The following is a 23002-nucleotide window of genomic DNA, read 5'->3' as shown; positions in this document are numbered from 1 at the left end:
CATTTACATTGATGGGAAAACAGGTCCTAAAAAGAGCTTAACTGGGGATGTAGCAGAACTCTGTGTCCTGGCAGGCATTTCACTGACGCCCTGTGACATCAGGGTAAAAATTACAGGGGCAAAACTTCATTAATTTAACTTCTGATCAGGTGGCTTATCCCAGGTGGAGCCAAGAAATGAAGATGCACAGGTGGTGTTAAATTCATGTGCTACCTATGCACATCTTCTCATTTTGAGTATGTTACCATAAAGGGGGACACCAGGAAATTAGGAAGTATCTCACTGCATTTTATGGGAGGAGGAAAAAATCTTGGCTTCACAAAAACTGAGAGCAGAGTTGGAAAGGGTCCCTGGGGAAAAGAAACCTGGAGATCCAAAAGCTGAGCTACAATTGTATTGGTGGCACATGTTATACACCATGTTTTTACCTTTTGGAAAAAATACTGTGACACTTAAGCACTGAAGCAATATGGTGCATCTGTGCTGACAGTCTAACCTGGGATTTAAGGGCTTTATAATCTAACTGGAGATGAAATATGATGACTTGAGATTACCAAAGGAAAGAGCAGGTCTTATTGCAGTAGTAATGCTTTTCTTATTAATTCTCAGAATGTTCCAGTTCTATTGAGGGACACGCAGGCTATTTCCCAAGCAAAACTAAAACGTACAATATATTTCCTACTTGATTTTGTTGGCATTGATTTAGTGTAAAAAACACTCAGTCTTAGATGATGCTGTCATTTGGAACTGAAATGTCTTTCATATTTTGCACAGAAAGATGTTTTCCAGTTGAAGGATCTAGAGAAGATTGCTCCAAAAGAAAAAGGGATTAGTAAGTGTTTATATAAGTTATTTCTCTTGAGCAAGTAATCATTTTTGGGACAGGTCCTACAGTGTAAATTTTCCTGGCTACAATCTTAGGTTTGTTTTTTTAGTAACAGAAAATGTAGCTAGAATGGGAGACTGGTCAGTGGCAGGGCTGTAGTGTTAAAAGTGACATGGGATGGGGGCTTGCTTAGGCTCTGAGCTACCTGACTTGCAGTGACTTTCAGCATATGAAATCATTGTTTGCACTCAGGTATTAAATATCTACCTGTAATATCACAAATGGTTAAAATGCTAGTCCAAATATACATGAGCAGTGTGCTCTTGGGCTTTTTCACCTCCAAAAATGGCTGGACAGCTACAAATAGAAGGGGTTTGTCTTTTCTATAAAAGCCTTCCTGATGAGATCCGTTTAGGATTAGGTTCAAGAGGATTTATCTATGCTCTTGGATTGTTTTGCATGTTACTATAGTGTTTTCTTTCTATGCTCATTGACAAAAGGGAGGCAAAGCATAATGTTTGTGTAGTTACCACTGTCCTTTTCCAGCATGTCTTGGTGGCACTGCAAGAGTAAATGAACTTGCTGAGAGAACTACAGATGTGAATATCACAAAGCAGAGTTTTTCTGTTTGTCAGCAGCTAACAGAGGCATTTGTGGGCTTCTGAAGAGATGTGGTGCTGTCTTGGTTCGTTTGTCAATGCATATGTTCAGTTGTAATTTGCAGTAAAATTGAGTTTAGGGTTTATAAAGCCATTAACACCTTTGAATAGTCCAAATTCATCCTGTCTCTGCATATGAAGGCATTTAGCCACACAAACCAAGCCCTAGTTACTCTGAAAAGAAAAATTACTAACCTGTTCCCCTCCTGGCATCCAGCCTATAGCTTCCAAAATATGTGGGCCCACTGTAGTCTTGAAATTGAACATCAGGTACCAAAACCCATAATTAAGCTCAAAAGTCTTTATATCTGCAACACCTGAGGATAACATAACTACTTAACTTTGTTGAACAGGTACCATTTTTTTTAAATGGTGAATTATACCACAGGTCTGAAAGGAAATGATCAGTTGTGTTCAGAAATATTGATGCTTGTGAGTGTAAATGATGTTTTATATTGGAAGTGAATATAATTAAAATCAGAATCTGTCCTTCCTGAGTCTGTAGACAGATGGCTTTAGTGCCTCTTCTGCTATGAAATACTTTGTTAAGCATTACAATGTGAAACACAATTACACTCCCAATCAGGAAATTTAAATTAATCAAAGTTAGAATTAAGATTGCAAGACAACTTCTCAGGCACCTCTCATGGGTTTGTTATGGTATTGTAGTGTACCATGCATGTATTTTTTGCAAAACTCCTGAGCAGTGTTTTGCAAACATCTGGTAGCAGATGTGCAGAATAGCAGCATCTAGGAGGAAACTGCTGGTTTGAGAGAGATTAATCCCTTCAAGTGAAGCTTGATGGGCATGTTGTGCTTGTGAAAACTTCCAGCTAACTGGCACTGGAGGAAAATACAGATGATTGTAGAGAGTAGTTTGTGGTATTCATAATTCTCCATAGTCCAGCTGCTATGCAGCTCTTATTTTACATTTTTGCTTTTATTAGCCTCAATGTCAGTGAAAGAGATTCTGCAAAGCCTCGTTGATGATGGCATGGTGGACACTGATAGAATTGGAACTTCCAATTACTTCTGGGCTTTTCCAAGTAAAGCTCTTCATGCCAGGAAGCGTAAATTGGAGGAGTTAGAGTCTCAGGTAAATCTGTTTTATGAAAAATACTTGTCTGAATAAAATACCCATCTGAATGGGTTTGCAATTTCTTATACCCCCTTGTCATTCTTGTTTATATCTCTCATGTGTACAAGTGTACATATCCACACACGCAGATTTTACTGTAGGAATTATCTGTCACTCATGGTAGGACATTGTCATGCTTACTGTTACCTCAGGAAAACTTTGGAGGTTCTCATTGGAGCTTGAGAAAACTTTTTGTTTACTTGCTGCTGGAAGCATGCTAGTCATGCAAAGCATCGTGTAAGGACTCAAAGGTAGCATGTTTTTGTGTCTTTTATATAATGTAGGCTGTCATGAGGTAATAATTTAAAAGTGATGACATCTGGAATGCATAACCTGAGTAGATGAGGCAATGGTTTCTACTTAGGCCATTGTGTTTTTATCTGCTTTTATTGGTGGCTTAATTTGTGAGCACTTCTGTAATCCTATGCTGCACTTTTAGCAGGAGAAAAGAGTAAATTGGTCATGAATCACAGAATCAAGGAATAGTTGGGATTGGAAGGGACCTCTGGAGATCTAGTCCAATTCCCTGCTAAAGAAGGTTGATCTAGGAGCAGGTTGCACATGATAATGTCCAAGTGGATCTGAATTATCTCCAGAGAAGGAGGGTCAATGACCTCCCTGGGCAGCCTTTTCCAGTACTCTGTCACCCTCAAAGGAAAGAAGTTTTTTTTCTTATATATATAGATTGTTGCCCCTTGTCTTTTTCCTGGCCCTCACTGTAAAGAGTCTGGCTCCATCCTCTGGGCACCTGCCCTTAAGGTATTTATATTGATAAGGTCCCCTGTCTTTTGTGAAGTCATCTCTTCAGGCTGCACTGGTCCAGCTCCCACAGCCTTTCCTCATAAGAGAGATACTCCAGTCCCCTTCTTATCTCCATAGCTCCCTGCTGGACCCTCTCCAGTAGCTGCTTGTCTTTCTTGAACTGGGGAGCCCAGAACGGGCCCAGAACTCAGGAGCCCAGACCGCTCCTGAGGAGGCCTCACCAGGGCAGAGGACAGGGGCAGGAGAGTGTCTTCTTCAGAAGAGCAGGGCATCTTTTGTTGCAACATTGCTGTGCCATCGATCTGGTTCTTTCCTACTTCTTGGGAGCTGTCATTCTTTCTGCTTCTAACAGGAGTTGAAAAGCATCTATTCATCAGTTTATTTGCAATATGATAACAAGATGAACAAATGAGCTTTTTGAGACCATGTGGTGTGATTGTACCACAGCACTGCCAGCTCTTCCCATGATTATTCAGCATTATGTTCTTTCCTCAAAGAATCATTTGAATTAATGCAGATTTACTGGTAGCATCTGAACATTTTTACAGCCATTATTTTTTTCTTCAGGCATAGCTCTGAATGAATCTCAGGCATTGTTGTCTTATGTACAGTGCTGCCAACTTCAGCTGTTTCTTTATATGTCTTCAGTTATATCAAAATAATCAAAAGAAGATTGCTTTTTCCCCCCTGCTTTGAATTGAAAAGGGAGTTTGACTTAGCTGATTATGGTTTTACTATTTTCAGGCATGGACTTAACCTGGCACAACTGGACTTAATTTTTATAGACTGGTAGTAACAATGCACTGGCTCTTATTCCAGTGGAGTTTCATTTGTCTGAAACAGATTCGTTTAACTCTGCACTGGGTTGGAACTGAACTTCCTAGTAAAATTACTCAACTTATTTGTATATTCACACAAGTTTTAGACAAGGCTACTTACTCTGCCAGCACATAAATTGCTGACTGAGAAACTGAACAAATACATTCCAGAACTCCTGCTTTGTTCACCAAGCTCTCTGGTGTCAGTGTTTCATTGAATGCAAGTGATTTGCTCTCAGATACGTTTTGGTGTCGCTCATGTTCCATATTATAACCAAGCAGCTGAAAGAAGGAGTTGATATTTGTTGTCCTTGCCCTTGGGCCTAGTACCATTGTGAATTTTTAATGTAATTGGTCAAGCAGGTCTCTGGCATAGCCTGATGAATATCTTCCTTGGAATGTCCAGAATCTACCCAATGTGCTCCATGGTAAGTATACAGGAATTGCCTACAAAAATATGCTGAACTGCTTTAAATGTACTTTCATTTACACAAACATACCTATTTTTGTGAAAGTGTAATAGTCATGTAGTTATTGATTTATTATGTTATTTCTATGTAGAAATATACTATTCTGATATGAGCAATTCTGCAATATAAAACTGTTCCAGAAATAGTTTTATTACCAGAATCTTATTTGCAAACCAAGCCCTGCCCCTGACATATGGGCTTATTGGTATGAGGTCTCTTTAGATGATGGTATGAGGCTTCAAAAGTACTTTTCTTCATTACCTTGCTTTTCTGATGAGACTGGAAATGTTTCAGCATATCAGGGAAAAGCATTTTCACTAGCTGAAAATAACTTCTCTGTTGACACAGTGGAAAGGTGGCATTTTCAATGAAAAGCTCCCTGAATGTTTTTACAAGATGATAACAGGTTCTGTCTGTGAGTTCAAATTAGTTCTTCTGGTGTTCGTACTCTTCTTGATGTGCACACATACAGATTTTCTTAAAAGGGCTTCTAAATCTAGTTACTGACTATCACAAAACTTCTTGTCAGAACATACATAGCAGAGGAAAAGAGTCAGCTATTGTACCATTTCTGTTGCATGCTGCTTGTCTTTGATCATTCCCATATAGAGCTTGTGGCATGCTGAGAGATGTGTTTTCTCTCTGTGTCTTGTCCAGATTGATTGTTAACTACATGAGTTGGTCTCTTTGTTTAGCAGTTAAAAGCCAGAATCAGGCTGCCTTACTTAAAGCATGTTTAAAAATCCAGCAGTTCAGTTCATGCTGTAATTAAAGCTTTTTACCAGGAGGCATTATCTTTGTTTCCTGAGGGCATGGGTAAATAGTCAAGGGAAAGGAATGATCCCAAATGCAGAATTGTCATTAGAAAATAATGTGGAGGAACAGAACAGGCTTCTTCATGATGCAAATTCCCTTACTAATTCACAGCACTGAGGCTTATGTTAGACAGGTTGGGCCTGCTACAAGGACCTTTTGCCTGCATGCGTTGGTACTTCTGGATGTTACAGCCAGGTTGCTCATAGCATTCTGCATTTTACAGAAATTGTGACTGTGGGATCTGTTTAAGGAGCGGTTCTGGATGCAATTTTTTTCTTTCAGATTTTTTGGTGATTATTAAGCCACACCCTATCTTGGAGATGCAGAAGCAAAGAAGTCTGGCTTGTTATTCATAATGAAGATCAAGCCAGTTTTGTCTGGATGTTTTAAGCTATACTTCACAGGGGTTCTGTATACTCCAGACTTTTTCCAGGAAGGATTTGGTATATGATCAGTGTGTAGAGATACCACAATTAAAAACAATGCTAAAGTTTCTTTTGACAGTTTCCCTGCTTGACCCATCTTTTGGCTTGCTTTTGTGGAGGCAGGTGTTTGGAGAGGGGCAATAATCCCTGATTTACATATGAGGCAGATCTTGTGCTGATCTAATTAGGATCTTGGTGGTGCCCTTTAACCCCAAGTTACTGCATGGGCCTCTTCCTGTTTTTCTGAAAAGCAAGGATAGCAAATGTCTTTAGTCTGTGTAGCATCTGCTAGAGCTATTTCCTCCAATAGCTCCCACAGTGAGAATTGCTAAGTATGTCCCTTTGGATTTTGTATTGATGTATTTTGCAGTGGCGTGGTTGGTCCTCAAGGTTTATGCCTTCTGTCAGGTGCTTGTTCTTCACCTCTTGGTGAAGAACTTGCTTATGCATCTGTGAAGAGGACCACTGAAAAAGTGAAATATGTTGGAAGCTGCACTTTGGTGAGATGGGTTTATACACAAATTTGGTTTTTTGCATGTGGTAGTTGCATTTGGTTAGATTGGGTACAAGTATGAGGCAGTGAAGCAAGTGCGAGGGTGTGGACTGAGAAATAATGTTTTAACAATGTTTATAAATGGAGAAAATTTTAATGCAACCTCACCTGTCAAGAGAACTTTTTTACTGGGGGGTTAGTCTTCCTTCCCTAAGAAAAGATGAAATGATGTGATCTTCTTCTAATATTTTCCTGGCTGTTGGATTCAGAAACCTGGAGTTACCTATAATCAGTTATAGTTTGACAAAATAAGATGTTTATTTTTGGTATAACAGTTGTGAGTGAGGAAAAGAGAGATCTTTTTGATGTAGCCTTAGTATAAACAGATTCAGCTTAGATTTTCTTTCATTTTTTCATCTGTGTCTTGGGCAAAACACTTGTATCTGTGCTGAGAGGGACCTGAAATACTAAGCACTTGAAAGATGTTGTGGTTGTTAGTGTAACTATTGACAGTACTATGAGCACTGCAGTCCAATACCTTGGGAAAACAACCAGTTAGTTTCCTTTCCTCAGTGTGGTGTTGTTCATTTCACTGTTCAGTTTAAAACCCTTCATTTCACTGTGTTGTTGTTTGTCTCATTTCTCGTGGTGTTGCTTTCTTGTGAGTCAGTCCTTTGTGTTCTGAGGCTTTTGCAAGAGAAAGTCTAATAAAACTATTAGAGCTGCTCTTCCAACTGGGAACAAAATGGTGTCACCTTGTACTGCAACAAAGATGGAACAGAAATCCTTTTTACAGCAGGATACAGGATGGACATTTTGTGCTGTTGCCTGTGCTTGCTTCAACGTACTCATGACCAAGAGACTTGAGAGTTTCTGGCAATTTCTTTCTCCCACTAAGCATTGCATTGGGCCAGTGTTAGTTAAGATAGGAAAATCAGTTGATGTTTTGTTCCTTAAATCTCTGCCCTAGGGATTGCTAAAAGGAGGGATTTTTACTTCCTGTGACTCATATATTGAACCAAGGGGATCATTTGAACTGGGTACATCTTTCTGGCTCACATTTGCTAGCTAGTTTAAAAAATAAAAAAGAAAAAACCCCCAACAACTGTGTGTTGTTTCCCCTGCCCCCAGCCAGGAATGAACTTGTTGAAGTCGAGTTACTTCATATGTATTAAATTGTTTGTACTAATGAGCATTAAAATACAAAAAGTAAAAGAAGTTATTTTAGCAAAAAAGCAATGAAGGGAATGCTGTATTAGGAAATGTTAATGTTAAGAAAGTGCATTGTTTGAAAATAGTTAATGGAAAAAAATATTTGTATTGTGAGTAATCAGGCTTGAAGCCTCCTGAAGGTATCTGACAACATAAGTAAAAGGTGAGAGCCTTCTTTGTTTAGAATGCACACAAAATGTTTTGAGTTTTAACCATCAGAAAGTTCTTTGAAGATTCAGCTTGGTTTATTTCTATCCTTTTGGATATATTTTTCCTCCTTAACTACTGTGACTGGAAAGTTGCTGAATAAATCTGCTTGAGACCACCGACTGAAGCTTAGGAAACTTCTGCTGTCCCATTGTTTCAGTGTGAGCAGCCTTCTCCTTCATCCCATTGACTCACTCAATTGTCAGGGTATTTCCACGTGGTTTGGAGGTTGATCCTGGACTGCACTTAAGTACAAGTGCTCAGCAGTGGCTAGCTAAAAAGAACCAATCCTTAACTGAGGTACCAATCCCTGGAGATGACAGATATGCAGTGAGGAGTAGCAGGCCTGATGGTGCTTGAAGTCGGGTGATGTTGCTGTAGATACTGGACAAGTTTTGTGCTTTGGATGGAGCTTTGCATCAGCAGAGAGAGCCTGTGGGACCTAGTTCTGTGGAGCAAGCTTTTGGCATTGCTTTGTAGAAATGTCCTCAGCAAATGGTACAGCATCAGCTCTTAGCAGAGCTCCTCACACACCTCAGGTCTGTCTTGCAGTTTTCAGCCTCTGATAGTTCTGAATGCAGGGTCTCACTGTTCTGGGGTTTTTTGCCTCTCAGCAGTGATGAGCTGTTCCTATGGAATACCTTTGGAATCCATGGCTTAATGATTTTGATAGAACAGTTTATTTTTATGGTGTGATATTTTCACATTATCCATTGAAAAGCTGAATTCAGTGTGTTTTTAAAAATTCTTTGTCTATTATTGAAAAAAAGGACTCGCAGGCCTAAAATGGCTTAAGGTTTATCATGATCTTAAGCTTTGCTGCAATACATTTAGAAAGCTTAGCACTATCTTTTTCATATATATTTTATTATTTTTAGTGAGTAGATAGCATGGTTAAAGAATTGTCATCTAAACCAGAGAATGACATTTACAGAACCAGAAGTCAGAACATTTGCAACTAATGCGTGTGACTTGTGTTAGGAATTACTTATTTAGACATTTTTTCTCATTAATTAATTTAGACGTATGTGTGCTTGCAATTTAATTTTATTAGGTTGCATAAAATGTAATGAATTTTTCCTTTACAGGAAAAGTAAAATTCTGATGGCTGAAGAGGTCTTTTATGCCATTATAAGGCCTTGAGCAACATGGTCTAGTGGAACATGTCCCTGCCCATGACAGAGGTAGTTGGGACTGGATGATCTTTAAGATCCCTTCCAACCCTTACCATTCTGTTATTCTGTAAAGCATAGGCAGGAACCCAGTGTGCTGACTAAGCTATTAGAGCAGTCTTCCCATATGCATGCTGGGCCTCCTTTTTTCTCCTTTTATTTGAGGACATGTAATTTAGTTTTCTACTTATTTATTTATTTAGGTAGTTGCTCTTCCTTGGATTACCCTTACCATTTTGAAAGTCTGCAGCCCCAGTGAACTGGATGATTCCATTCTGTGCTGGGTCACATTTTTTATTTCTCTTGCACAGTAATTACTCTCCCAACAGACAATTAGTGACTCTTCCCATGTTCAGCCTTCTGGCTTTCACTGACCTGTACATTTTATTTGAACTGAAGGACTAGACTCATAAAGAAATGGCTTACTGCAGAGCTGGTATGGTATGACTAACTCACTTCAAACCATCCAGGGAGGCTGAGAATTTGCATCATTTAAACATTGTGGATATGTTGATTACATCTATGCCCATTTGTTCATTGATCCTGTAAGGCTTATTCCCTCTATTAGTCCCCTGGAAAATGCCAATACAACTTTATTAGAATAGTCCACAATCTTTGTTACTTCTGCATCTTGCACTTGAAAAATGGTGATATCTTAAAATGACTCTGCATTTACTATGTCCTAAAATGTCCGTCAGAGAAGATTCTTCTAATGCTGTAGCTTATTAGAGCCTTCTGGAATTATGTTTTATGGCATTCTACAAAGCCCTGGAGAGTATGCTTAGTTACTGCTGTCATGGCAGATTTCTAAAAATACAGTGCTCTGGAGGCTTCTGTTGGAATTAAGCAACTTCATAATTTGGTGTTCCTTAGTTGAATTTCATGCTTTTCCTTTTACTGTTAATATGTAACTAACATGATGGCAACTGGGAAGTGTAGGTTTTCCTTTCCTTCCTTCTTGATGAGCATAAGGTAAAGTGGCATGATTTAAGAGCAGTTTTTGAAAAAACTATAACTGTAATAACTCTAAAGATTTTAATGTAGGTTTGAAGGTGGATTCCTACTATACTAAAAATGATACATTGATATTTATTCTGATATAACACAGGAAAACCACTAGGCTTTTCAAACAGGGTTGTGTGTGACACTGAATTTTTTAGGTAATATCATCACACAGTTTACCTTTTTGAAGAGGTTTGCACTCTGGCTGCTGGCTCGATTCCTGGCATTGCAGTGAAATTGTTAATCTGAAAGGAAAAGAAACTGGTAGTAGAAACAGGGCTCTTCACTGCATAAGCCCAGTCAGGTCTGGCAGAGACACAGCCCTGCGTATCACCCTGTGCTCCATGATCAGCAAGGCAGGTGGGAATGACAGTTCAGCAGATCATGAGAAAACCAGCATCCCAAGAAACTTCAAAGGCTTAAATGTTCTGTGCTGACTGGAAGTTTGCCTGTACTGTAAGGCCAGAAAGTCCAGCCTGATGATAAGCAGACAGTACTACTTTCAAAGCTGGATTTGATGGTGACAGTGAATTGTAGTCCTATTTAATGTAAACTTTGACTTTCACCCTAAAATCTTTTAATTCAATTAATATAGCGTATTTTATTTTAGAAAATTAGCATGCATACACAAATGAGCTACCAGCAAGTAATTATAGAAGTCTCACTTCGTATAATTTTCCTCTTCTGAAAGGAATAAAATTAAGGAAAAAACTAAAAAAAAACAAACAAAAAGCCCAACAAAACCAAAAGAAACAAACCATCAAAGTATAAAACCAAAATGTGATAAATTATTTTGATGCAGTGAGGCTTTAGAGGAAAAGGTCTTTCTTGTCGCAGCCAAGCAACTCATTACATGGTAGTTGTATCAAGAATTGGAGATGACTGGGTGATCTGTCTAAGCATTACTTAAAAATCACAAAATTGGCATAAAGAGTGAGTATGTAAAACTGCTGTCAAAACTCTGAAGTTTGATAGATGTATTTTACTGAGGTTTATTATTTTACTGATAATATCTTAGTATAGAATTTGGGCATTTCTAGAAGTCTGTGGAAAAAAAACTGATTTGGTTTTTAAAGTCTTTAAGCAGAATGTGAGCTCAGGGAATATTGCATGAATATTGTGTTTTAACTTGTGCCTGTCTCTACTTAGTCCCTGAAGACATTGTCAGTGTATGGTCCAGCTGCTTCGGATAGCAATCTTTAAAAACACTTTAGGGAAAAATTAAAACTTCTCTTCATTCTCTCCCCTTCTTTCCAAGAGAAAATGTATTTCTATGTTCTTCCTGCCTTGAACAAACCTATTAACTACCACCTTGGACTTTGTAGGTTTATTAAATACCCTAATATTCAGTAACAAGCATATCCTTCATGTCCAGGTATGAAAATTTTCTGTAGTTCTGTCAGTCATGTGAATGTCTTTTGAAGTTCTTTCAGCTTTCCTTGTTGGATTGCTTGCATTTGTGAAACAGCGTTGAATGAGGTGTTTCAGCTGTTTTTTTGTTGGTTTGGGGTTTTTTTAGGTTGATTGGGACATACTTGATATTTGTATCTGAGTAGACAGCCATCTGTCCCTCAAGTCGTGCCAATTACGCCAGCTCTGAAAACAGCTACAGAAATTCAGTTCTTTCATTGAGCCTGCACAAATGTTTCTTTCACCTTTTGTCTTTTAAGGAGGCTGGCCTTGAGCAGTTATTTTTTGTTGCGTAACCACTACTTATCAAATGGTGTTGCAAATGAATGGAGCAAAAACAAAAGCTCTTGGCAAGACATTTTCTCTAAATTAACTTAATTATTATGGCAAATCTAAAAAGATGGAAAATAATTGAATTAAAATACTTCTAATGTAGAGGGATTTGCTGTATTGTAATATTATTAAAATAATTGCAGGTAACATAATCATGTTTGTTACCCATGTGGATGGGTGAAGGTTCCTGTGGAGGAGGAATTTCTCATTTGTTTCTTCTGAATACCCCACATTTTATTTTATTTGCAAAAAAATTAAAAAGTACTCATATTCAACGTGCCCTGAGAACAGAGCTGTGCCTAATTTACTGCGTGATATTTCATCTTGCTCTCATCTGTTACCATGTTAAGTAAATCAGGGTTATAGAACTAAATTTAATATTTTAATACTAAATGAATTGTGTTTGTGGGAGGGGCAATTAATTCAGTATTTCCCACATAGATGCTTTAGCAGAACATAGAAATACTGCTTATAATTGCAGAGATCTAACATAAGGATTACTAGTTTTTGAGAGTCTTTGCAGTGCTTTGTCAAACAGTTGTATGGCAAGTCAGATATTTTTTGAGTTTAGTCCTCTGAAAGAAACCTTCCCATGCTTAGCATGAGTGTCAGATACTTTTTTTTAATCACTGACATATTTACAGTACTAAACTAAAAATTCACATTTGTTACCTCTTTGGTACCTCTTAAAAAAGACAGAACTTGCACATTGGCAGGATTAGTAGTATGATGTTTTGGAGCAAGTGCTATTTACTTAAAATACAGTGTGTCATCCTTTAATTTTGAATAGCAAATATGATGTGTTATGGGGGAAGGGGAATATATTCAGCTTTGTCTTAATGAGCATGATGAGAGAGTCAAGAGCTTTTGGGTCAGGATAAAAGGGTGGAGTAGAAAGAGTGACATTATTGTGGATATGTGGTGCAGGTTGCCTGATCAAGAGGAGAGGGGGGATGAGGCCTTCTACAGGCAATTAGCAGCAAGTCTCAAAGTCACAGACCTTGACTCTTGTGGGGGAGTTTTAAGTACCATGACATCTGCTGGAGAAGCTGTATAGCAATACACAAGCAGTCCAGTTCCTGGAAAGCATTGACAATAACTTCTGCCACAGGTTGTAGAGGATCCCACAAGGAATGATGTGCTGACTGACCTCATAGCAACCAACAAAGAAGTCTTGTGGGAATGTGAAGGCTGGGGGCAGCCTTGGCTGTAGTGACCACAAGATTGTAGAGTTCTGTATTGGATGAAGGGGTAGCAGAACAGCAAGCAAGAGGATGACAATGGACTTTAGGTGAGCTAAGTTGTTGCTTTAGGGATAGTCTTGGAAGAATCCCATGGGAACCAGGCTCTGCAGGGAAGAAGGGTCTAGGAGAGTTGGTTATCATCAAGGCTCCCTTCCTCCAGGCTCAAGAATGATGCATCCTAACAAGAAAGGGCCAAGGGCACAAGAAACTACCATAGATTAATAAAGAGCTGCTGTCATTACTCAAGTAAAAGCAGAAGTTCACAGGAGACAGAAGCAAGGCCAGGCCATTTGGAGTGAGTATTGAGAAGTGCTCAGGAGAAGTAGAAATGAGACTTGAAAGGCCAAGTCCCATCCAAAATTACATCTGGCCACCTTCTGAAACTCGACAGGGACAAAAGCAGGGTGCTACACTCACGGAGGAAAAAAACCGTGCGCCAACACAGGCTAGGGGTTGACCTGCTGGAAAGCAACTCAGCATGGAAGGACTCGGAGAACTTGGTGGACAGCAAGCTGTCCCTGAGCCAGCAGTGTGCTCTGGTGGCCAAGAAGGCCCGTGTTATCCTGGGGGTGCATTAGGAACGCCATGTTGAGGGAAGTGATCCCGTCCCTCTACTCAGTCCTGGTAAGGCCACATTTGAAGTTCTGTATCCAGTTCTGAGTTCCACAGTACAAAAGAAACGTGGAGCTCCTGGAGGGGTCCAGTGAAGAGCTGCTAAGTTGGTGAGGGTCTGGAGAATCTCTCTTATGAGGAAAGGCTGCAGGGCCAGGCTGGTTCAGCCTCAAGAAGAGGTGACTGATTTGTATAAATATCTAAAGGGTAGCTATCAAGAGGATGGATTGAGGCTCTTTTTGGTGGTGCAAAGCAACAGGACAAGAGGCAGTGGGCAGAAACTGATGCACAGGAAGTTCTACCTGAAAAGAGGAAGAAGGTCACTGTACAGGTGGCCAAGCACCAGCACAGGTTACCTAGAGGAGTTGTGGAGTCAAGAACAATCTGAACCCAATCCTGTGCAGTGTGCTCTAGGACAGCCCTGCTTGAGCACAGACATTGGACCAGATGATCCACTGTGGTCCTTTCCAACCTGACCAATTCTGTGATCCTTTCTCTCCAGAAAATCGAGTTTTTTCTCTATCCTCTACCAAGTTTTTAAATTGACTCTTTCAAAGATGGCATTAAAAATCTTTTTATGGTAAAATTTATGTCAGGCATAAAGAGAAGAGTGTTCTTGAATTTAACATTTTTTCCAATATTGCAGTATTATAAAAAAAACCCAAAAAACCAGTTCTTATGAATACAGAGATATGATGGCCCTAACTCTTCTTTTCTCTTTTTCTACAGTCTCTTTTCCTTCAATTTTTAGGTATTCTCTTGCTGAAAAAAATCTCATTTATTCTTCAGTTTATGAGTAAAAAATTCTTTCTCTATCTTGCTTTGATCTCTACCCTTGTTCTTACCTGTATTTCCTGAACTATTGCAGGAAATAGTTGCTCCTTCTAAGTCCCACCAAAGACAAATCCCTACTTGCCGAAGTGACTTAAGTGATGCAGGGTAAGACCTTGCATGCTGCTTTTTCTTCCTTTCAAAAATGCTAAAGGATTTTTTAAAAAAAAGTATCTTAATTGTGTTTATGTAATGAGTGTATGTTTGCTGTTTATGCCTCACTAAAAGTTTGTCACATCCCCGACTGAGGTTCCAGTGGACCTGATGGCTGCTCCAACTGTAGTTCAGTTCACTGGGTGGGTTATTTGGAGAAATGACATTTCAGGAGTGATACGGGACATCCCGAGATCAGAGCAGAAGCCAGAATGCTGCAGGTCACAGGAGGGCTCTCCACGCTGTTGTGACCAAGATTAGCTGGCTGCAAAGTTTGCTTGCATGTATTTGGGAGCTCTGGGAAGCATGGATTTGTGACTGTGTGTGTAAAAAGAGTAGTTGTATGCTTGTTTAGTGTAGTACTTAAGAAAGCAGTTCTGCACTTCAGTGTGCTGCCCTTCAGGATTTTTTTCTTCCTCTTTGAGTTTTAGTCAACAGTAATTATTAAGTGATTTCTTTTAGTAATGTTCTGTGCCTTTCTTTTAACCCAAAGATCTGTTTTCAGTATTTTCAGATTGTTTTTTGGCTGTTGATCTTTGCATTTTTCCTCTCTAATATATTATTAGTCTGTTTTCAGTGTCAATATTTTCTATCTTTCTTTAAAATATAGGGGAATGCTTTGAAGTACTTTCTCTCCATGCCTTCTGTCAATTCTACTTAAGTTTTTCAGTAGTGAGTTAGTTTTCACATAGAAAAGAAATATACCTATCTACTGCTTAATGTTACCCCAAACTTCTTTAACTGCTTATGTCTAAGCTGATAGCAATCTAGCCTTGCCTTTAGCCTGAAACAAAGCACAGTGAGCTTCAAACCCAAAGCAAATAAAGAAATAATTTCCAACGTTGCAAGTTAGAAATAATTTAAAAATGGATGTCTTTAATTCTTCTGTAGTGCCACAGCATGTGATGCTCACAAGAGCAGTAGTTTTTAATACCATTTTTGGTTGAGTGTTTGGCCAAAAGAAAACCAAACGGATGGTATTTCTCTTTCAGACCATAATGATAGTGAGTTAACAGCTGTGAGCACTCTTGGTGGTTAGCATGTGAGACCTTTGCTTGATTCTTGGCCAGTGAACATACCCAGGGGCTGGGTTTGCATGGCTTATACTAGGTTTGTAGATATTTTAATATGCTGATGAGACAAGCTACATGTTTGGTGGGATACTTGTGGTTAGAGTGGTTAAAAACAGGGAATCAGAAGGCATAGGACCAACAAAAACTTTTGCTGGAGAAAAAAAAATTGGTTTTTATTATAAAAGAGAAGTCCGGCAGGCAGGTTTTGAGAAGGAATGGAACTGCAACCTGCTGCTGTTGTTTGTTGGTATTAAACAATCCTCTTCCAAATATACATCAGTGGCTTTCTGAAGTGGAGCCCTGGTATTAATGTGTTCATAGTAGATTATAAATTATGTGGGAATGTCTAGTCTGTGTTCTTTGATACAAACCAGACCCCAAGTTCTGTGATGGAACTGGTGGTTATCACCAGCACATGGCACTTTGCACACCCAAACTGCTGCAACATGTATAGCTAAACATTGTGATGCCTTTGCAGAGTAGGAAGAATCATCACTTTTGGGGGACTTTGGATTGAATTAATGTCTAAGGCTAGCCATTTAATTGATCACACTGGTCTGTAAACTAAAGAAATTGTTCCCCAACTCTCCTCTTTTATAGATGCTAGTTACTTTCTTCATTAAACTGTCTTCTTGCAGGCTCCCACTGTGTTTTGAAAACATGAAAATGCTCTCTCTTGTGGAGAGCATTTTTAACTTCTTAATTTTGAATTATTTAGTCTCCTCTCCTTTTTCTTTCTCCTAGATGATGTTTATGCTGCTTTCTTGCATCTTGCTTAATCATGTGCTGATTCAGTGCAGTCAGATTGGAGACACAAAACTTTGTATTGGAGTAGAATCTCTGTATTTCTTCGTCACACCTGGTCACTTACTCTTATGGCAGAAGGTTGTTCCTGTGTCAGCCCAGACATCTCTCTCAAGAAACATAGAGGGAACACAGTATCTTTATCTCTGGACCAGTCTCTCTGCTTTTGGGAATGGTTGATGTTCCTTGAGATATTGTTTACCGGTTCCCCTGAAAAATGTCCCCAAGGTTTCTCCAGGGATTGAAATATTCCATTTGCTACTGTGCTTCTTTGCAGTCAGGCTTTTCTACAGCTGGTGAATGGGAAAATAAGTCACTGTATTTCTCCAGATGTGGTTGTCTGCTATCATACATACACAATGTTTACATATTCTGCTTTTTTTTTTCTTTTAAATTCCCTATAAACTGCCATTTGCAATTGCCTTTCAGTTAAGTATTGTATCATATGTATCCCCTTCCTCTGACTCCTTTATACTTGCTGTCTTTCCTTCTTTCATTATAGTTATTTTCAGCTGTGCTTCCCCCTCTGTATCCAAGCCTTTCCACTTCTCCCTTAGTCATAGATTCTTTGTACAAACCCTGGCCATCTGTTCCTCACCCTTTGAATCCTTGTCCTGTGTTAGGGCTTTTTCTACATCTTGCCTCCTTCTGCTATTCCTTTCTGTATCTTCAGCTTTTATTTGTTGTTATAGAGGATAACCACCATGACTTCAAAATAATGCACAAAGAGCTGAGATGTCAATTTATTTCAGAATTTTTTAATGTGAAATAATAATTAAAGAATAATTTTAAAATCTGAAGATACTCAAGCAATTAAAATCTGCGAGTTTTAGATAACCACCATGACTTCAAAATAATGCACAAAGAGCTGAGATGTCAATTTATTTCAGAATTTTTTAATGTGAAATAATAATTAAAGAATAATTTTAAAATCTGAAGATACTCAAGCAATTAAAATCTGCGAGTTAAGAAAGCAATATCTTAAGTGAGATTATGTAAAAATCATCTTTGCTTTTAGGGAAAGGAATGCATTCTAACCACATGGCATGGCAACCTTGTAGGACAGAATCTAAGAAATTCCTTTATCTCTCATAGTTTGTCATTAGTGTCTCTTGAATTAGTAAATGATGTGGACTATAGAGGATCAAGAAAATTATAGGATGCTTTATTGGGTGCTTTCATGCTGGAAATCAGCTTCTATGATTTGCACTGCCTTGAGAGCTCCTTCTGTACATCCATTTTAGAGAAAGCAGAAACATTTCTTAAGAACTTAATGAATATGAAAAACAGAGAAAGTGACACTTTTATGACCGCTCTTGCAGAGAGCATTGGCTTCTTTACACTTGCAGTATAAGGGTCTAGATAAGCTCCTTGGCTTCTCTATCTCCTCTGTGGGTTTTGTTCCAGAAAAGTCCTGTGTTCAGAGATGCCAAATTATGTGTTTTGTCTTCCTTGGACTTGGTGAACTGCAAACTGCATCTAAGTACTTAGCCTCTTCTGAACTGTATACCTTTGTTTAGTATGGCATCATGTGGGGACTAACACACCTCTTTTAAGAATTTTGTGGAAAGCCTGGAAGGAGTACTCTTTGACTATCTACCAAAATTAAGATGTACTTCAAGCCACATAGTGAAACCTATGCCGCCTCTGTGGTTTCTTGAACTGAGAGCACCAAGTAAACAGCTGGACATATTTTTCCTTAAATTATATCTTACCATTAGTATAATTACTATATAAATTGAAGAAAACTAAAGCGTTATTTTAGAAAGGAGACTTTCTTGTCTGTATGCATGCTCACACATGCATGAACGCAGTGTAATCATTTTTAAAAATTGAGTTGTGAAAGGAACCACTAAACCCAGTGAGCTGCAGTTGAACTGTATCCTAATCTTTATGGACCACCAGTATGGAGTTTCTTTTTACTGTTATGACTGATCTCCAAGACTTGGCAGTAAACTCTGCCTGATATTTATCATACGTTTACATTTAATATTCTGAAAATACGGACCAAACATTAGTTTAAATTGAAATTGAGACATGATTATACCTCCAAAGGAGTTGTGTTATATAAATGTATTTATGTCAGCTGCATTATTTTAATGATATGGTTAAATTATCGAGGCTGGAGATTGCAAGAAATATCTGGGAATGCTTTTGCACTCAGTGGGATCTCAGTGAAAAAGGGAATGTAGAAGTGGAGGACTTGGAGGACTCGTGGGGGATCTTGGGGTAGAGCAGAGTAAAAGCTGAGTTCTGACAGCTGTTCTTTTCACAATTAATGTGATATACTGGTATACTGATTGGTGCTTTAGTTTTAAAACTAAAATGGTGCTCAAAAAACATGCTATTGTTTCTTTTTTTTTTTCTTTTGTGTTGGTTTCAATGCAGTAACTGGTTTTCCAACTATATTTTATTAGATTTATTTTTTCATTCTCATTCATCTAATTTAATATTTCAAAGTGTTTTTCTGATGTTGAGGGTTGAGTCTCACTCCTGCTCAGCTTAAGAGTTTTCAAAGTATCTCTGGCAAACTGTCAGCTGAACTGGAAAGGCCTGGTTCAAGATGGGTGGCAGGTTAACAGAGAGAGATGTCACTTGGCAAATTATTTCTCCTGATGTAACAGAAAAATGGAAGGATTGTTCACACCAGCCCTGTGATATTCCTCTTCCTCAGGCCTGAAGGAAGGGTTCTCTGTGAGGTCTAGCAGTGCAAGGGCCGCACAGTAAACTGGGGCCACAGCTTTGCATGCCTTTGAACAGAGGCTTCTGGTCATTAGCATGTAAAAGGGATTGGGGCCATGCCAGTGGCATACCAGACTTTGGGAACACCGGTATCCGCTGAGCAGGTGGACCTACTGCAGCTTTTGTCACTGCTTCCATTGAATAGGGACAGCTGGAAAAAGACCAAAGGAAATCATCAGATCCAAAGCCTCCATGTTATGGGGTCCTTTGCATAGAGATGCCAGATTATGGTATGAAATAGGATTTTAGTCCCATGCTGAATATGCACTATATAACAAGATTATGTGCCACGGGAATGAAAATTTTTTAGACTTGAAGTTGTTTCCTGTAATTCTTCTCTGTAGTTCAGAGCCTCAGATTTATATTTGGGCACTTTTGTATTTGTTTTTCTTTATTTTTATTACCTAAGTTGTACATGTATTTTAAAATTTTGATTTTTAAAAAAAATACATGTATTTTAGAAATACATATCCAGTTGTTTATTTAAATACATTAATACGTATGCACATTTTATAGCTGTGTTTAATATGTTACTGAAAAAGTTTGATTTTGTTCTTTGTTTTCTTTATCAGTTTGCTGAAAGCAGTCAGAAAAAAGAGGCTTTACAAAAAAGCATTGAGAAATCAAAAATTGGACGTGAAGATACTGTAAGTTGCTTTGTAGGATTACAAGGAAATAATGCTACAAGTATTTGGTTCTTGTAAATATAATGTAGTATTTCCAGGTATTTTCAAATGTAAAAATATCTTTTAACTTCAACTACCCAGAGGCGTGTACCAGAGTTACCAATAGTTGCTGAACTGCCAAATCTGGTAACTACAAACTTAGATGTTGGTTTAGGTTTTTTTTCAACTTATTTGTAATATAGATTCCTAAGTAACTAAGCCCAGTGCTCTTTGCATGCTGAAACTGTTAATACTGTAGAAAATATATCTAGGCTTCATGTTTGTCATAACCAACATACTAGTTAGAAGTACTTTGTATGGTATTCTATGTTGCTGACTTGCATTGAGATGCTGAGTCTAAAGTGATTTAGGCCTCTAATAAACATGCACAGCCAGAAGCTTTCAGGAGGAATTGAATTTTGTAGGAAAGTGCCAAATCTTCAAATGCAAAGTGTTTTGTTTAAACACTAGGTTTTCCATATGTATGTTTCATTTGTCTAGTAAGGAAAAGAGTGAACCTTACCATCAAACTCTGTTAAAGTTACAGTTTCACAACTTCAATTAAAACCTGCTTTTTGGCAAAGTCTTTAATGGGGATTCTTTATTCATTCATTTGTAACAGACTGTAATCAGGAATCACAGGCAGGTTTCTCACATAGTTGTGCTTGGCTTCTCCAACGTGTGGCCTGCCCTACAGAAAGCTATTGGTCTGGAAATCCTGTTCTGGCTGATGTTTCCAACATTTTCCTTGCTGATTATAAATCAGGAAGAAGTCCTAAAAAATCTAGATTGCAATGTAGGTCTCCAAGCATCTCACCTCCATACCTCAGCGTCTGGAAACTTGATTTCCATTCTGCATTTTTAGGACATGCTGAATCCAAGCTGTTGGCAAAAGCACTGGGAATATGGAAGCTTGAGGTGAGGGGAGAAACCCAATAACCATAAACAAAACCCCAAATCCACAAACATCTCACATTGCTGGGTTACCATGGAGATTGCCATTGGTAAAATCTCAATGGTTTACCAACTCATGCAGTCTGGCTCTTCTAGGCTACCCTAGCTTGAGTTATTTGAATATTAGCCAGTTCCAGTGTTTGTAACTAAAGACTGAATTAGAAGTATGTGCTGAGCTGGCTGTGGGAGATCTCATGTTGAGTCAGTGTCTGCAGATTCTTATTGATTGTTAGAATCTTTGAGGTCAACGTTGTGTACAAAGACTACCATGTCATAAATGTCTGAATTTACTTTTGAGACCATTGCTCTTAAATGGTGTGGAAAAAGAAAGAATACAAATAAATTCAGAGGGTGTTCATACCCAGCATTTCAATTTGTAGAAGAGTGGGTGGTAGGTTTTCTGTAATGCCATCTTTAATTGCAAGACTAGCACTCTTAAATACTGCTTAACCTTTAAGCCAAATAATTAAGAGATCTCTTTGGAGTTTGTTAAACCATGGTTCAAAGGTTGTGGAAAATTGTTCTTTTGTTGATCCATTTTGGCCATAATTTTTTTCCTTCCAGTTGGTATTCAGTATTATTTAGTGTCACTGAGAATTCTATGTAATAAAATAAAATGCTCAAGTGATTCATAGATGGAAAGTAGTAGTGAAAGCAGCTTTTAAATTTGTATGTTTTTATTAAAAAAAAAAAACAACTTTGTGTGACAATTACTATTTTTAATGTTTGGGTTTTTTTTTTTTATCTCCCAACATCTTTTGAATCCTCAGGTGGATCGTGCAGCTCTGCTGAAAGAACTTGCTGCCCTTCGGCAGAAAAAAGACCAGCTAAAGACAGAAATAGACAAATACAGGGAATGTGATCCAGATGTGGTTGAAGAGATGCGTAAGTTGTGTATTGTTTAAAGTGATCTTTTGCCTGAAAAGGTCTGCACTTCTTTAGCTTAAAAGCTGGTATTCAGAGGTTAGTCAAAGAATAGCTGCTTTTCTTTTTAAAGCTGAGCAGTACAAAACAGGTACACTGACTATTTTTTTCATGTTCTGTTCTATTATATATGAGGAGGTTTATTGATCCTTACTCTGCCACCACCTGAGCAGTTAAGAAACAACCCTATAATAAAAATACTCTGATTCTTTAGAATTAACATCAGGATCATCCTTTCCAGAACCATATGAGTTCTGTAACTTGTGCTGTACTTGCGAATGTGTGTAGGAAAAAGAGTCTCTAGCTCCTGCTTACCTTCAGTTCCATGCTGTTAAGAGGGGTATCTTTCTACTTTGTCTTGCCTATTTAAAACATAAGCATCTCACTTAATTGTCACTTACACAAAAGTAGGTTATCACACTCTTGACTGACTGTACTGTCTCTGACATGCTAGATTTTGGTTGGAGTTTCTAACTCTAATGGAATACAGAGAATAATGAGTGACTTTAATACAGAATTTGGCACTGAAATGCACTTAATATTCTGATCCTTAGCATGAAAAATTAAAAGCATGCATGAAATTTTATTGAATTTTCTCTACTGCAGCTTTCATGTTTTATTTATTAGGCTCTTACATTGCTACCCGAGCACCACTGCATATTCAGGTTGCTGTAATGCCAGAATGCTGTTACAAAGTGACAAGAAACAGGCACAAAACTTTTTCTGAAAAGAGACGTAGCTAAGTCTTTCTCCTTCCTTATTTTACTAACAAAATCCACAGCTTTAGAGCTGTTCTGAGAGAAAGCCAGGAACATAAACAGAGTTGGCAGCACTCTCCAAATTTGGACAGATATTATTTATTTTGAGGGGCTGTGATATTTTTTGTCAGCTGTGTTATCTTTCCCCAAGGATGTAATGGTATGCCAGGGAATAAGCAAACTTGAGACCTAAGGTTAGTTACTGTGCTGTAAATCCCTTGCTGCCTGCTCTCCTGAGGAGAAGACACATTCCAGCTGATTCCAGCTGTAAAAATGAATGAGGTTAGGCAGATACCAACAGAGGGATGTGTAGCATCAGGTATTTTAACTGCTGAGGTACCTTTACAGTCAGAATCTCACAGAATGGTTTGAGAACCTCTTTTTTGAAACAGTCACAGTGAGCATGTTCCTAAATGTGGCACGAGGGAGCAAATGACAGCTGCAATGCTAGGGCAAGCTGCATTAGCTGGCAACATGGAGACTAGTATCCTGGAAAGAG

General features: G+C 38.4%; 1 protein-coding gene across 3 annotated transcripts in view; it reads left to right on the top strand.

The window, feature by feature from the left end:
* Positions 1 to 23002, top strand: part of MND1 (meiotic nuclear divisions 1) — a 62105-nt gene that overhangs the window by 2182 nt on the left and 36921 nt on the right. For all 3 annotated transcript variants that reach the window (XM_085578056.1, XM_085578055.1, XM_085578054.1), the window contains exons 3-6: positions 775 to 832; positions 2433 to 2581; positions 19775 to 19849; positions 21592 to 21706. In XM_085578056.1, the coding sequence (XP_085434182.1) occupies positions 775 to 832; positions 2433 to 2581; positions 19775 to 19849; positions 21592 to 21706 (397 nt within the window). The remainder of the gene's footprint in view (positions 1 to 774; positions 833 to 2432; positions 2582 to 19774; positions 19850 to 21591; positions 21707 to 23002) is intronic.

The sequence above is a fragment of the Lonchura striata genome, chromosome 4, assembly GCF_050655825.1.
Source record: "Lonchura striata isolate lonStrDom1 chromosome 4, ASM5065582v1, whole genome shotgun sequence".
Taxonomy (NCBI): Eukaryota; Metazoa; Chordata; class Aves; order Passeriformes; family Estrildidae; genus Lonchura; species Lonchura striata.
This window is presented reverse-complemented; position numbering and strand designations above follow the sequence as displayed.